The sequence below is a fragment of the Ovis aries genome, chromosome 9, assembly GCF_016772045.2.
Source record: "Ovis aries strain OAR_USU_Benz2616 breed Rambouillet chromosome 9, ARS-UI_Ramb_v3.0, whole genome shotgun sequence".
NCBI lineage: Eukaryota > Metazoa > Chordata > Mammalia > Artiodactyla > Bovidae > Ovis > Ovis aries.
In genome coordinates this window covers 58,686,497-58,700,035 of record NC_056062.1, presented here as the reverse complement: position 1 = coordinate 58,700,035, position 13,539 = coordinate 58,686,497, and the positions used below count along the sequence as shown (strand labels likewise).

At 46.1% G+C, this 13,539-nt stretch overlaps 1 protein-coding gene and 1 long non-coding RNA gene across 16 annotated transcripts in view; one reads left to right on the top strand and one right to left on the bottom strand.

Annotated features, from left to right (window-relative positions):
• The window catches only part of SAMD12 (sterile alpha motif domain containing 12), a 455,621-nt gene extending 453,186 nt beyond the window's left edge, over positions 1-2,435 (bottom strand). For all 13 annotated transcript variants that reach the window (XM_042254362.2, XM_042254363.2, XM_042254366.2 and 10 more), the window contains exon 1: positions 2,270-2,435. In XM_042254362.2, coding sequence (XP_042110296.1) covers positions 2,270-2,282 — 13 coding nt within the window. In that variant the 5' untranslated portion in view covers positions 2,283-2,435. The remainder of the gene's footprint in view (positions 1-2,269) is intronic.
• Positions 2,436-2,682: 247 nt separating this feature from the next.
• The window catches only part of LOC114116379 (uncharacterized), a 319,096-nt gene continuing 308,239 nt past the window's right edge, over positions 2,683-13,539 (top strand). For all 3 annotated transcript variants that reach the window (XR_009594979.1, XR_009594978.1, XR_003590317.3), the window contains exon 1: positions 2,683-2,729. This is a non-coding gene — a long non-coding RNA (uncharacterized LOC114116379). The remainder of the gene's footprint in view (positions 2,730-13,539) is intronic.

Here is a 13,539-nt window from a genome sequence, read left to right as displayed (position 1 = left end):
TGCTACAGGCACTTCCCACAGACTGGGCGGACCACTCAGAAGTCAGAGGGAAAGGAGGGCTAAGACAAGTTCCCAGAGGAGTTTACCCTGAGCCTTGAAAGGCCAAGTGAGAGTAGCCAGAAGGGCCAAGTTCAAACCAAGAAGCTCGCCTTTGTAAAGACCAGAGACAGGAATATTTGCAGCCAAAGTTTAAAACGTTCCCTTTATTCTTCAAGTTGAAGCTCATTGTGATTCCAGCTCAGGATCTCCTGTTTACTAGACAGCCACTTTAACCAAACAAGGCACTAGAAAATAAAATAAGCTCTCCACAGTCCAGGCATACTTCCTTTCAAAGCCTTTGTTTTTGTAAGGTCTGGCTTCACTGGTATAATAACCCATCAGACAAGAAATATGACTAATTCTATACTTCTTCCAGCAAGCAGGAAATTGTTTTCAAGTATACCCTGGACTGGCAACCAGTGGGAGTGCCCTTGAGGACACAGAAGAGTGGGGAAGAGAAGCTATCATGTCATCTGAGGGGTGAATAGAGAGGGTGCCAGTAGGTCAGCCTGCCCTTGGCCTCAGCTCAGTGAACTTTATCTTGGTGGTGTTTTTTGTTTTTTTTTTTTCCTTTTCATCTAAAGTCTTGCCTCAGTTACCATCAACTGTAACAATGCAAAAAGTCAGATTCTCACTCTACTATTCATTTGCATGGAAAAGAAAGCTGGTTATTTTTTTAAAGTCACATATATGATTTGTTATTTAGAAGCTAAGTTGTGCAACTCTTTGTGACCCCATGGACTGCAGGACACCAGGCTCCTCTGTCCATGGGATTTTCCCAGGCAAGAAAACTGGATGGAGTGGGTTGTCATTTCCTTCTCCAGAGGATCATGTATGTGTGTGTGTGTGTGTGTGTGTGTATGTATGTATGTATGTATGTGTGTATAAACATAATTTTATAAATAATTTAAAAGCCAAATATATACATTAAAAGGTAGATAGAAGTGCCCAGCTGGGGAAATCTTCAAACCTCAGACAGTCCAAAAGAAGTCTTCTAAGTTAATCGATGTTGATTACAGGAGCTGGGGTGTTGCTTCTTCAAGTTGCTAAGTAACTAACAAGAGTAATCTAACAAGAGTCAGAGTAGCTCAGTTGCTCTCACCTGGGGTGGGTTAGAGAGAGGAGAAGGAGGCCAGTAAGCTCTCATGGTTTCTTCTTGCCTCCAGCCTCCAAGGAGTAGGCTCATTTCCCCTTGGCAAGGAGCCTGCCACAGCTGGCAAGCATGCCCTCTTTCCAACACCCATTTCCTCTAGGACCTGAGCCACACTCAGGAACCATAATTCTGGAGATGATCGGATGCTCCCCTTTAGTCTCACGCTCATTTCACTTCATCATTCAGACACAGTTTGGCTACTAGTGCGACATCATAAACCCGTCTGGCCCATACATTTTACCCAGAAAGCACCCTCAGCAAAAAAGCCAGTCTTCCAAGGTTAGAGAATCTGAACGAAAACTTGGGATTCCATACAAACCGTCCATCCCGGCTTTCAACCGGGAAGTTCAAAGGAAGCAGGATCATAGAGCCCGCACTGTAAAGCCAAAGGCCAAAATTATATGAGGAAAGAAGGTGGGCTTCAAAGAAGAGGATTCACCCCAATCGAAGAGGTTGATTGCCCTCATCCCTGATTGATTGTTTCTGTAAACTCTGACAGCCTCGGGAGGGTTGTATGAACAGAGGCAGGTGTAGGGACACCTCCACCCTCTGGGTACATCCACTGCTGTCGCTTCTGGGTACACACGACGTGGGGCCCTCGACCCAGTAGCAGTCCATGCTTCCCCATGACGCACCTGGTGAGGGTCCTTTCCCACGTGCGGGCGGGGGGAGCGGGGGTGGGCAAAGCGAGCATCTACCAGCTGTGAGGCCAAGGAGCTGGCTCCGGTGTATGGGGTGGGAGGTGGGGAGCATCAAAAAGGGCACCTCGGGGCTGAAATCTCAAGGCGATCTCTCGGGCTTTCCCCCATTTCCAGCACATCGTTTCGCATTAGGGACACTCTTCGCCTCCAACCCTAGAGTCCTGCGCAATCGACTTGTCTTTCTGAAGCAACTGAATAAAGCGCCCACTGGCCTTCCGTGGCTCAGGTGAGTGCCAAGAAGAGGTGTTAAGAGGAAAGGGCCCGCTCGCCACCACCCCCTTTCCTTTCCTCCCCAGGTTCCCCAAGCTTCAGCGGGGATGTGTGTATTGGGGTGCGCGCGTTAAGAGGGAGCTTAAAATGCCCAAGCGTCCCTTACCTTCCACAGCCATTCTCTCAGAGCTTCCCTAACGCATGCATAATTTTCTTGGCGGAGATACTCCTCCTGCCCCGCGATCCCACCCCCTCCTCGCGTTTTCGCCTAAATATTCTGCGCTCATCTGTTCCAGGACCAACCTGCCGCGGTCACGCAAAGCGAGGCTGCCGGCTCCGGGCTCGGCGCAGAGCAGCCTGGGGACTGTAGTTTCGTCTCTTCCCACCGACCCGGGAGAGCACCCCGAGTCCTCCGTGGGGGGCGGCCCCGCCCCCACAGTGGGTTGGCAGCTCCGGTTTAATCGGACCCAGGCAGAGAAATCCCTCTGGGTGCGGGGCTCTCATCGGTGGACCCGGGGACCCCGGGGAGGCGGGGACTACATTTCCCAAGATGTCGCGCGCGGGGTTTCGTTCCGCGCCAGGAGTAAAGACCCGTGATTGAGATCAACCCTGTCGATTAGAGGAGGGTAAGCACCTGGCAGGGCTCTTGCGGGAGGCAGGAGGCGGCGGGGTTTGAGGTGTGACCTTCTGGGTTTGTCGCTGACCCCCTTGGCCACCTAATTAGTGAGGTTATCAGAGTCACCGGCCAGGTGTGTTTTTCCGCCTGGGCCAGAGCGCCGCTGTGTTGGGTGCGGTTGAAACTTGTTCCTCTAAGACCCGGGAGGTGGGTTAGGGAGAGTCTTGCTGGGTGATAGGACTGTGTTCTGATCCTCCAGGCGGTTCAGGTGGCTAAGCAGCGTAGGGATGGGAGATGGCTTGAGAATTCCGAACAGGCATCTCCCCAAGGGGTTATTAGGAACAAAATCTAGGAACCAGGATTCCACCTGAGCATGTCAGATGTTGGAAACTACTTGGATTCCAAAAGTGGAGGCTTTCAGCTTGGCTGGCCTGGGAGCCCTTTGGCGGTCTGTTGATAAAGTCTAGTAATTAAAACCATCTCCTGCGGAGAAGGCAATGGCACCCCACTCCAGTACTCTTGCCTGGAAAATCCCATGGACGGAGGAGCCTGGTGGGCTGCCGTCCATAGGGTCGCGAAGAGTCGGACACGACTGAGCGACTTCACTTTCACGTTTCACTTTCACGCATTGGAGAAGGAAATGGCAACCCACTCCAGTGTTCTTGCCTGGAGAATCTCAGGGACGGGGGAGCCTGGTGGGCTGCCGTCTGTGGGGTCGCACAGAGTCGGACACGACTGAAGCGACTTAGCAGCAGCAGCAGCAGTGCGTTCTTTCAACTTAGGCAAGTGTGTCCCGACTCCAGGTGCTGGAGGACAGGAAAAAGAATCACGCGGGAGGCAGTAGAATTCCGGAGTTGGTAAATACTGATAAAAATAAAGTTTCCAGACTTTTTTCTTTCCCCTTCATGTGAAAATACATATGCTTTTATCGCTTGCAGAGGTAAAGGCATATCGCTTGCATTGGGAACCAATCTGACTCAGGACTCTAGTAAGATTTTTAAAGGCTCATTGTTAATTGGCTATACCCCAATACAAAATTTTAAAAATAAATAAAGTTTGAAATAAAAGAAAAGACCTTGGGCTCAGAATTGTATATGGCACTGTTTCCTCCCAGCCCCTAGATGATCTGCCCCAGCCCTATATTTAATTTTTAATTACTCTGGGAAATAACTTTAAGGAAATACAGGGGTCCGATCCTTCCTGTCATGATGACTACTTAGATTTTCTTTGTCCCTCCCCTCTTGGTCATAATGTTTTTTTAACTGAGCATTTTCGTGTGTGGGTGTGTACGTGCACACCTGGTTTTATGGTCACTGAGTATATGCTTAGTCCTCCTATTGGGTAACATGGTTGTGTCTGGGCACTTTTAAAAATACCTGTGTGTAACCAGTAAATGCTCTTGATGATACTTTTTAACTCAGTTCATAGAGCTGTATTCAAGTCAAATACAAGCCTTCCATCCTTGATACAGTAGAGAGAGTCCTGTTCAGAGCAAAAGAATTGTTCCAACCTGACATGCAGGTCAGCATTCTAAAGTCCAGAAGGAACTAACACACAAGTGCTTCTCTTCCAAGTATATAACTGTTACGTCTTTCCTCACATTGAATGAATGGTAAAGAAAGCCGTGGGACAGGTAGTATCAACAGTTCTTAGCCTTGTCCGTACATTCACCTTTTGCAAACACACATTCTTAGCCTCACCTTAATCTCACAGAGTTAGGGTTCCTGAGGGTTGGGGCAGGGACACTTAAGTTTTGAAAACCCACAGGAGATTCTGACCGGCAGCGAGGGTGCACATCATTGGTCTGTTTTCAAGCTTTTCAGGATCTGGTTAATATTAAAATGTAAAAGTCACTGAAATCCATTTTTAATTTAAAAATTTCATTTCAGCTCCAGTTGTTAAGGTATTTCCCCACTGATGTGCATTTCAGTTTCAGTTTCCTTTTTAGCATAAATGTAAATAAGATGTGAAGTAATCATTAGTTTAGCCACAAGAAATAGCCAGTATTTACCTTTTTAAATCCTACAAATACAGCAGTTTCATGTGGTTCCGCCTAATAAAGGGGAAGCAGTAGTTAAGCAGGGATTTTCCGTTTTGGCTGAATATTAATATTACCTGAGAACCTTGGGAAACAAAAACGGTTCCCACTAGAATGATCCTCCCCAAAAAGAAAATACCAACTCTTGGCAAGATTGTGAAGCAGTAAGGACTCATATGTACTACTGGCATTGTGCGAATTGATACAACCACTTGGGAAAAACCATTTGGTGTATTAAGCTGAATATATCCTTATCCAGTGACCCAGCAGATCCACTCCTAGGTGTGTACCAGACTGATGTGCATACGCATCTTTAAAACAACCTGGGTGAGTCTGGAAATGGACTCTTTCCCAGAGACTTCTTGGCTATAGGACTTTTAGGACGTATAGGACTATTCATGACCATGTTCATTATTTTTGTAATAACTACAGACTGGAAGCACCCAAATGTTCATCAACAATAGGTTGGATAAATTAATTTATATGGTATCCAATATAGTGTGTGTGTGCGCGTGCGTGCTCAGTTGCTCAGTCATGTCTGACTCTTTTCGACCCCAGGGACTGTAGCCCGCCAGGCTCCTCTGTCCTTGGGATTTTCCAGGCAAGAACACTGGAGTGGCTTGCCAGTTCCTCCTCCAGGGAAATCTTCCTGACTCAGGAATCAAATCCATTTCTGTTACATCTCTTGCATTAGCAGGCAAGTTCTTCACTAGTGCCACCTGGGAAGCCCCATTTTATTAGTTAGATGCAGGTTATTCAAGGGGAGAGGGTTAGTCATGATCATGAATTCCAGGTGAAGGGAATCATTGGAGGTCATCTTAGAGGCTACTTATCACAACACACAGAATATCTGGCTTTTTTTGTTCAATAATCAGAAGTACATATTGTGTGATTCCATTTATACAAAGTTCAAAACATATATAAAACTAATCTATGGCATTAGGACCATGAGGGCCTCTAGGGCACCTAGGGATATTCTGATTGTTTAGGTGTGTGCTGTTCACTTGCATATGTTTGTGAAAATGTATAGAGCTGTATATGTATGATTTGTAGAACTCTTCCACAGAATGTGTTTTCTACTCTAAGTCTTTAAAAGAATAATCTGCTTAGATTTAACTAATTGATAAATGATCTGTTTATCAGCCACTCTGTCTATGCCTTCTCATCCTTTGCCCCAGCAAAGTGATAGTTCCATTCCATTTAGCAAGTACGGTTTGAGGACCTACTGTGTGCCAGGCACTCGTCTGGACTCATGTGATACACGAGAGACTGGATTTCTGGAAATGGCCCTCAAGAGTCTGTGCTGTAATCCCTGAACCTGGGAATGTGGTGACAGTCCTCCTGTCATTGTGAGGAGGCACGGTAGGGGCTCCCCAGGTGGCTTGTGGGAGAACCTGCCTGCCAATGCAGGCAATGTGGATTTGATCCCTGGGTTGGGAAGATCCCCTGGAAGAGGGCATGGCAATCCATTCCTGTATTCATGCCTGGAGAATCCCATGGACAGAGGAGCCTGGTGGGCTGCAGTCCATGGGTCTCAAAGAGTTGGACATGACTGAGCATGCAACCACGCATGCAGGAGGCCCAGTTGACCTTAAAAAGGAAAGATTATCCAGCTGGTCCTAGTCTAATCAAGGAGTTTTCTCCAGCTGGAAGCAAGAGACGGGCAGGAGGGGAACTCACAGTGACTCTAGGCATGAAAAGTACTCAACACTCTGGTTACTTATTTGAAGGTAAAGAGGGCCCCAGCAGGCAGCCAGCAAGGGCACATGGACCTCAGCCCTGGAGTCCTAAGAAACTGAATTCTACCAACAACCTGGGTGAGTCTGGAAATGGACTCTTTCCCAGAGACTTCCGATAAACTTCCAAACTACCAGACACCTTGATTTAGGTCTTGTAAAACCTGAGCAGAGAACACAGGTGTGTCCACTCAACTGTCTGCACTATAGAACTGTGGGCTAATAAACCAGCCTGTTTTAAGCTGCTAAATTTACCTATTTTGTGTTATATGAGTTTAGTTTGTTATGCAACAGTATGCAACATCCTGTTAAAGAAGGCAGTTATCGTCCCATTTTGTGGGTGGAGACAGACTGAAAAAATGATAATAATACCAAGGCTAACAAAGTTCATCAGAATCTCTGGAGGTAGGACTCCCATACCCTGTGCTGTTTTTCTTTTATTCAAGTACTCTAGGAGATTCTAATCTGTAGCTTCTATTGCACAATCCGTTAAAGGGATAGAGACCAAAATGTCTGGGTAAGAAGTAAACAGGGGACTTGGCATCCTCCTCTATTAACTGTTTTGTTAACCCATCACTGAATCTTTTTTTAAAAAACTTTTTATTTTATATTGGAGTATAGATGATTAGCAGAGAAGGCAGTGGCACCCCACTCCAGTACTCTTGCCTGGGAAATCCCATGGGTGGAGGAGCCTGGTAGGCTGCAGTCTGTGGGGTTGCTAAGAAGCGGACACGACTGAGCAACTTCACTTTCACTTTTCACTTTCATGCATTGGAGAAGGAAATGGCAACCCACTCCAGTACTGTTGCCTGGAGAATCCCAGGGAAGGGGGAGCCTGGTGGGCTGCCGTCTATGGGGTTGCACAGAGTCAGACATGACTGAAGCAACTCAGCAGCAGCAGCAGCAGCAGCAGCAGCAGCAGCAGCAGCAGCAGCAGCAGCAGCAGCAGCAGCAGCAGCATAGATGATTAGCAATGTTGTGATAGTTTCAGGTGGACACCAAAGGGACTCAGCCATCCTTGTACATGTATCCATTCTCCCTCAGAGTCCCCTCCCATCCAGGCTGCCACATAACATTGAGCAGTTCTCTGTGCTGTACAGTAGGACCTTGTTGGTTATCCACTTTAAATATCTCAGAGCATCACTGAGTCGTGTTGCACCTTCTTGAGTGCTGGCTTCCTCTCCATGCCCTCCCCTTCATTTAAGTAGTATCAGTGTCTTGACTCTTCCACGGGGACAGGAATGGACTCTAGTTCTGCTCACCTTTGATGTTCCAGCCACCGGCACTCTGGCACATAATGAATATTTAATACATGTATTATGCATTTATAAATAATACCTGACTGAAGGAGTTTGTGAATAAGCTACCTAATGATGATTAGGTCTCCATCTTCCCCTGTGAAACTGCAAGTTCATACTTGATTTTTGTTTGTTTTAATTTCCATACTCTTAGAAGTAGACATTTTCATCAATTCAAAAATGCATATTGTGTATTAATGCAAGTGTGTGGACTCCAGAAAAATAGTACAGATGAACCTATTTGCAGGGCAGGGATAGAGACGTGGATACAGAGGATGGATTTGTGGACACAGCGGGGGTAGGGGAGGGTGGGACAAAATGGGAGGGTAGCACTGACACGTAGGCACTACCATTCAAAACAGATAGCTGGTGCGGACCTGCCCGAAAGCTCGCGAAGCCCAGCTCGGTGCTCCGGTGAGGACCCGGAGGGGTGGGGCAGGGTGGGGTTGGGGGAGGCTCAAAAGGGGGAGATGTGTTCACATATAGCTGATTCACTTCACTGTACAGCAGAAACTAATACCACATTGTAAAGCAATTATACTCCTATTAAAAAAAATTGATACCTTAGAGACAAGCTAATCCAAGCCCCCTCATTTCACAGTTAAGGCAGAAAAGCGAAAGTGTTTGCCCAGATCACATTGTGGCCAAACAAGTATTCACAACATAGGTCCAGACCAAGGCTCTGGACACAAATGGGGCAGGAAAGATTTCTGTTGCTCTAGACTCAGCTTGGAGAAGGCGATGGCACTCCACTCCAGTACTCTTGCCTGGAAAATCCCATGGGCGGAGGAGCCTGGTAGGTTGCAATCCATGGGGTCACTAAGAGTCGGACACAACTGGAGCGACTTCACTTTCACTTTTCACTTTCATGCATTGGAGAAGGAGATGGCAACCCACTCCAGTATTCTTGCCTGGAGAATCCCAGGGACGGGGGAGCCTGGTGGGCTGCTGTCTATGGAGTCGCACAGAGTTGGACATGACTGAAGTGACTTAGCAGCAGCAGCAGCAGACTCAGCTTGGCTTGGTTTGCTGGCTTAGCTTTAAGTCAGAGAAGCTAGCGCCACTGTGCTCCTCACTGCAGATTTGTGGGGAGACTGAAGGAGCCCTTCACCAGGCTGAAAGGGGAAGCCACTGTCATAGTAATGGCAGAGGAGCAAGAGGGCGAAGAAAAGCATGCAAGACATTAAGGTCCGGCTTAGTACTGGAGCACTGCCCTTTCTTCCTGGTGTCATTTGCCAAAGCGAGTCACGTGGCCAATCTCTTTCGAGGAAGTACACGAGGAAGCCATGGAATGGATGTGAGCTTAAGGAAGGATGAAGGATTGGGCTAAATCCTAAATCTCTACCATGACTGTGTATCCATCTCCTATGGCTGCTATGGGCAAGTTCTGTAAGCTGGGTGGCTTAAAATTTACTCTTGGTCCTGGAGGCTAGAGTTCTGAAATAAGTCCAAGTGTTGGCAGGGCCATACTTCCTTTGAAGGCTCCAGGCATGCATCGTCTTTTGACTCTTCCTAGCTTCTCGTCTAGTTTGCTAGCAGTCTCTGAAGTTCTTGGCTTGTTGCTTCAGCACTTCTTGGAGACAGATCTCCATTATCACTTGGTGGTCTTCTTCCTTGTGAGTCTGTCTTGTGTCTCTAAATCTCTCCTATGAGGACACCAGTCATTGGATTTAGGGCTCACCCTAATCCAGTATGTGGAGAAGGAAATGGCAACCTGCTCCAGTATTCTTGCCTGAAGAATCTCATGGACAGAGAAGCCTGATGGGCTATAGTCCATGGGGTTGCAAAGAGTTAAACTTGACTGAGTGACTTTTACTCACTCACTAATCCAGTATGAGTTCAGCTTAATTTGATTACATCTACAAAGACCCCAATTTCAAGTAAGATCACATGAACAGGGACCTGGGGTTAGGAGTCCAACACATCTATTTCGGGGACACAATTCAACCCCCAGCAGACTGGAATTTCTTGTACCATTTTTTATAAACTAGAGCAGCTGTTCTCAAGGTCTCAGTCCTGGATGCAGGGCATGAGCATTATCCTGGGAGCTGGTTAATTAAGATTCTTGGGTTTCAGTTCAGACCTACCAGGACCCAGCAGTCTGTGATGTCACAAGTCTGCCAGGAGATTTCAGTTTGTGCTAAAGTTTGAGAACCACCACCAAAGAAGACATTAGAACCCAGACTTTGCAAAGAGGTAAATTTAGCCATTGTTCTTATTTTTTTAATTAATTATTTTTATTTATTGCTGTGCTGAGCCTTCATTGCTGCACAGGGGCTCTCTGTAGTTGTGGTAACCAAGCGAGGCTACTCTCTAGCTGTGATGTGCAAGCTTCTCATTGCGGTGGCTTCTCTTGTTGCAGAACATGGGCTCTAGGTCATGGAGATTTCAGTAGTTGGAGTGTGTGGACCTAATTGCCCCGCAGCATGTTGTATCTTAGTTCCTGGGCCAGGGATCAAAGCCACGTTCCCTGTATTGGCAGGTAGATTCCCAACCACTGGACCACCAAGGAAGTCCCTAGCCATTGTTCTTAAGAGGGAGTAGGAAGTGGGACCCAATCTCAATTGGGTGCTAAAAGCAGCAGGTTTACCCAATTTATTGAGTAATAAGGATATAATTCTAAGGAATCTAGTCCTATTTGCCTCATGGAATAGTGGATCTGATAAAGCCCTGTACTTCGAGCCCAGAGTCATCATAATGAATCTTCATTTTCTGTGGGTGTGAAAAAAGATGGGAGGGGTCATCGGGGCTGGTTCCTGAATCTGGCATGAGCTTCACTGGGAAGAAAGTGAGAAAATGTAGCAAAGCTCTGAACAGTGTTCAGTACATTTGTGGAAATGATTATTACTGAAGACCTATTGCTGACTTCACAGTTCTGTCTTCAGCCAGTTCTGGAAAACAGTGACCCCAGGACCCCATATGCACAGAGCTAAGAAAGAAAGATCCCACAGTTGAATATAGCATTTCAGGCATGGAAAGTTAATTTACCAGAGAAGCCATGTATAATGTTCAACTAAATATGACAAAGAAGGCATCAGTTTAGATGGGGTTAGCATCTTAAGTCGGAGAAGGCAGTGGCACCCCACTCCAGTACTTTTGCCTGGAAAATCCCATGGACAGAGGAGCCTGGTAGGCCACAGTCCATGGGGTCGCTAAGAGTCGGACATGACTGAGCGACTTCACTTTCACTTTTCACTTTCATGCATTGGAGAAGGATATGGCAACCCACTCCAGTGTTCTTGCCTGGAGAATCCCAGGGACGGGGGAGCCTGGTGGGCTGCCATCTATGGGGTCGCACAGAGTCAGACATGACTGAAGCGACTTAGCAGCAGCAGAATCTTAAGTTAAAGTGGAGAGTAAATATGAAAAAACAGGCAACTTTGCCCTTGAAAATGCTTTACATTGCTTTTGAAATATAGAAAACATATTGAAATTGTGTATATATATATATATATACACACATATATACACACATATATACACATATATATACATATTGGAGAAGGAAATGGCAACCCACTCCAGTGTTCTTGCCTGGAGAATCCCAGGGACGGGGGAGCCTCATGGGCTGCCATCTATGGGGTCTCACAGATTCGGACATGACTGAAGCGACTTAGCAGCATACACATATATATACACACACATATATACATATATATATATAAAATCCTGCAGAATAATTTCCTAGCTCAGCAAAATTGGAAAACATAAAGACTGTTAAGCAAATGTCTGTAAATTTAAAATATTCTTTCTTTAAAATAACAATCAAATCCCTAGTTCTGAATGGGGTGATGGATAGAGGTTTCTGAACTCTAATATCTTAATATACTATTTGGTTTTGTGGGGATAAAATGAGAGAATTAAAGCTCCATCTTAGAAGAGAGGCAGTTCTCCAAAGAAATGGGAGTTTGGTTCAAAAGATTTAACCTGCCTACATGAAACAAACACTGATGGAGTGGTTATGATTTGCCAGAAATTCTTTTAAGTGCTTTAAGAACACTCTAGCATTCTGACTTTGCAGGCCATGTGCTTAACCACTATGCAAGCTCACCTTTCTAATTTTTTACATACTGTATTTCCACCATATGCAGTTGTGCAGAGTTTAGACCAAGGTCAAAACTTGGAACTGGGTACATTGATATCAGGTGTGGACCCAAAGGAGCCACCCCCATGTGTCTCCGTTCTTGAATGGTGGGCGAGTAACACGGACTAAACTTCTGAAGCCTTTTTTTTTTTTTAGTTTTATGCCTTCCTTATTTTCCCAAAGGCAGAAAATACAGCAGAGTAGTATGTTGTCGCAAAAGCAAAGAATGGGGTTGAGCCTTAGTGGTTAGAGATGAGAAAAGTCTATCCGTTGTCAGAGACTAAGAGTCGGAGGAATTCATGCAGTTGGAGGCCGATAAAAGGCACTGCAGGTGCTGATGACAGATTACTGTCCTCATAAACCTGAAGGTATGATCTAGGGCTCAATCCTCGTGTCTGCCAAACTCAGAGAAGTTAAAGAAAAATGGGACATAGGAGATGATTTAGATTGCACCTGGGAGGGAAAGAATGAAGCACGCAAGATGTGCCTTGTGAGATAAGGCCAGTATTAGCATAGTGCAGATCCAGGCTCTGTCTTCTGCTGGCTTTTCCAGCCCACGGTAACTGTTGGAGAAGAATTTGACTTTTGAAAGGTATTTCTTTTTTTTTTTTTAATGAGTTTTTATTTATTTCTTATTTTGCGTGCTAAGTCACTTCATTCATGTCTGAGTCTTTGCAGCCCCATGGACTGTAGTCTGCCAGGCTCCTCTTTCCATGGGATTCTCCTGGCAACAATACTGGAGTGGGTTGCCATGCCCTCTTTCAGAGGATCTTCCTGACCCAGGGATCGAACCCGCATCTCTTATGTCTCCTGCATTGGCAGGCAGGTTCTTACCACTAGCACCACCTGGGAAGCCCCGATTTATTATTTTGTTTATTTTTGGCTGTGCTGGGTCTTCCTTGCTGCGTGTGGGCTTTGCTCTAGTTGTGGCAGGAGGAGGCTACTCTCTAGATGTAGTGTGCAGGCTTCTCATTGTTACGCCTTCTTTTTGTTGCAGAGAACAGGTTCTAGGGCACGCAGTCTTCAGTCGTTGTGGGGTCTGGAGTCAGTAGTTGCGGCTCCCGGGCTCTCAAGCTCGGGCTCAGTAGTGGTGCCACGTGGGCTTTGTTGCTCCATGGCATGTGGGAATCTTCCTGAACCAGGGATCTAACCCGTGTCTACTGCATTTCCAGGTGGATTCTTTATCACTGAGCCACCAGGGAAGCACCGAAAGGTATTTCTGTGAGGTCTAGTTTCATTCACGAATCCCCAAAGCTAGAAATGTGAATTTCATGGTGGTGAGGGGAACTATCTGCTAATATTTGCCCCACAGTTTCAAATGTGAATGAGGCAGTGTCTATTAGGTGTTTTGATTGACACAGACTATATTTGTTAAGGCAATCTCTGCCTTATTCTTATAGGCCTTCTATGGACCCTTGGGTGTCCTTCGTCTCATCCTCTAGGGTTGTCTTAGGCAAAAAGCGAAGGCAGGTACAATGTCTTCCTAAGGGCACGTTCCCCTACAGCGCTCCCTTTTGTGTGCTGGCTGTTTCATGGACTCTGTCTTTGGAGTAGACAAATTCTGGACCCTGGAAACACAGAGATCTTAGTTAAAATCTGCCTTTCCCCACACCAGCTGAGTGACCTGAATAAAGTATTACTAATTAACATCTCCAACTTGGTTT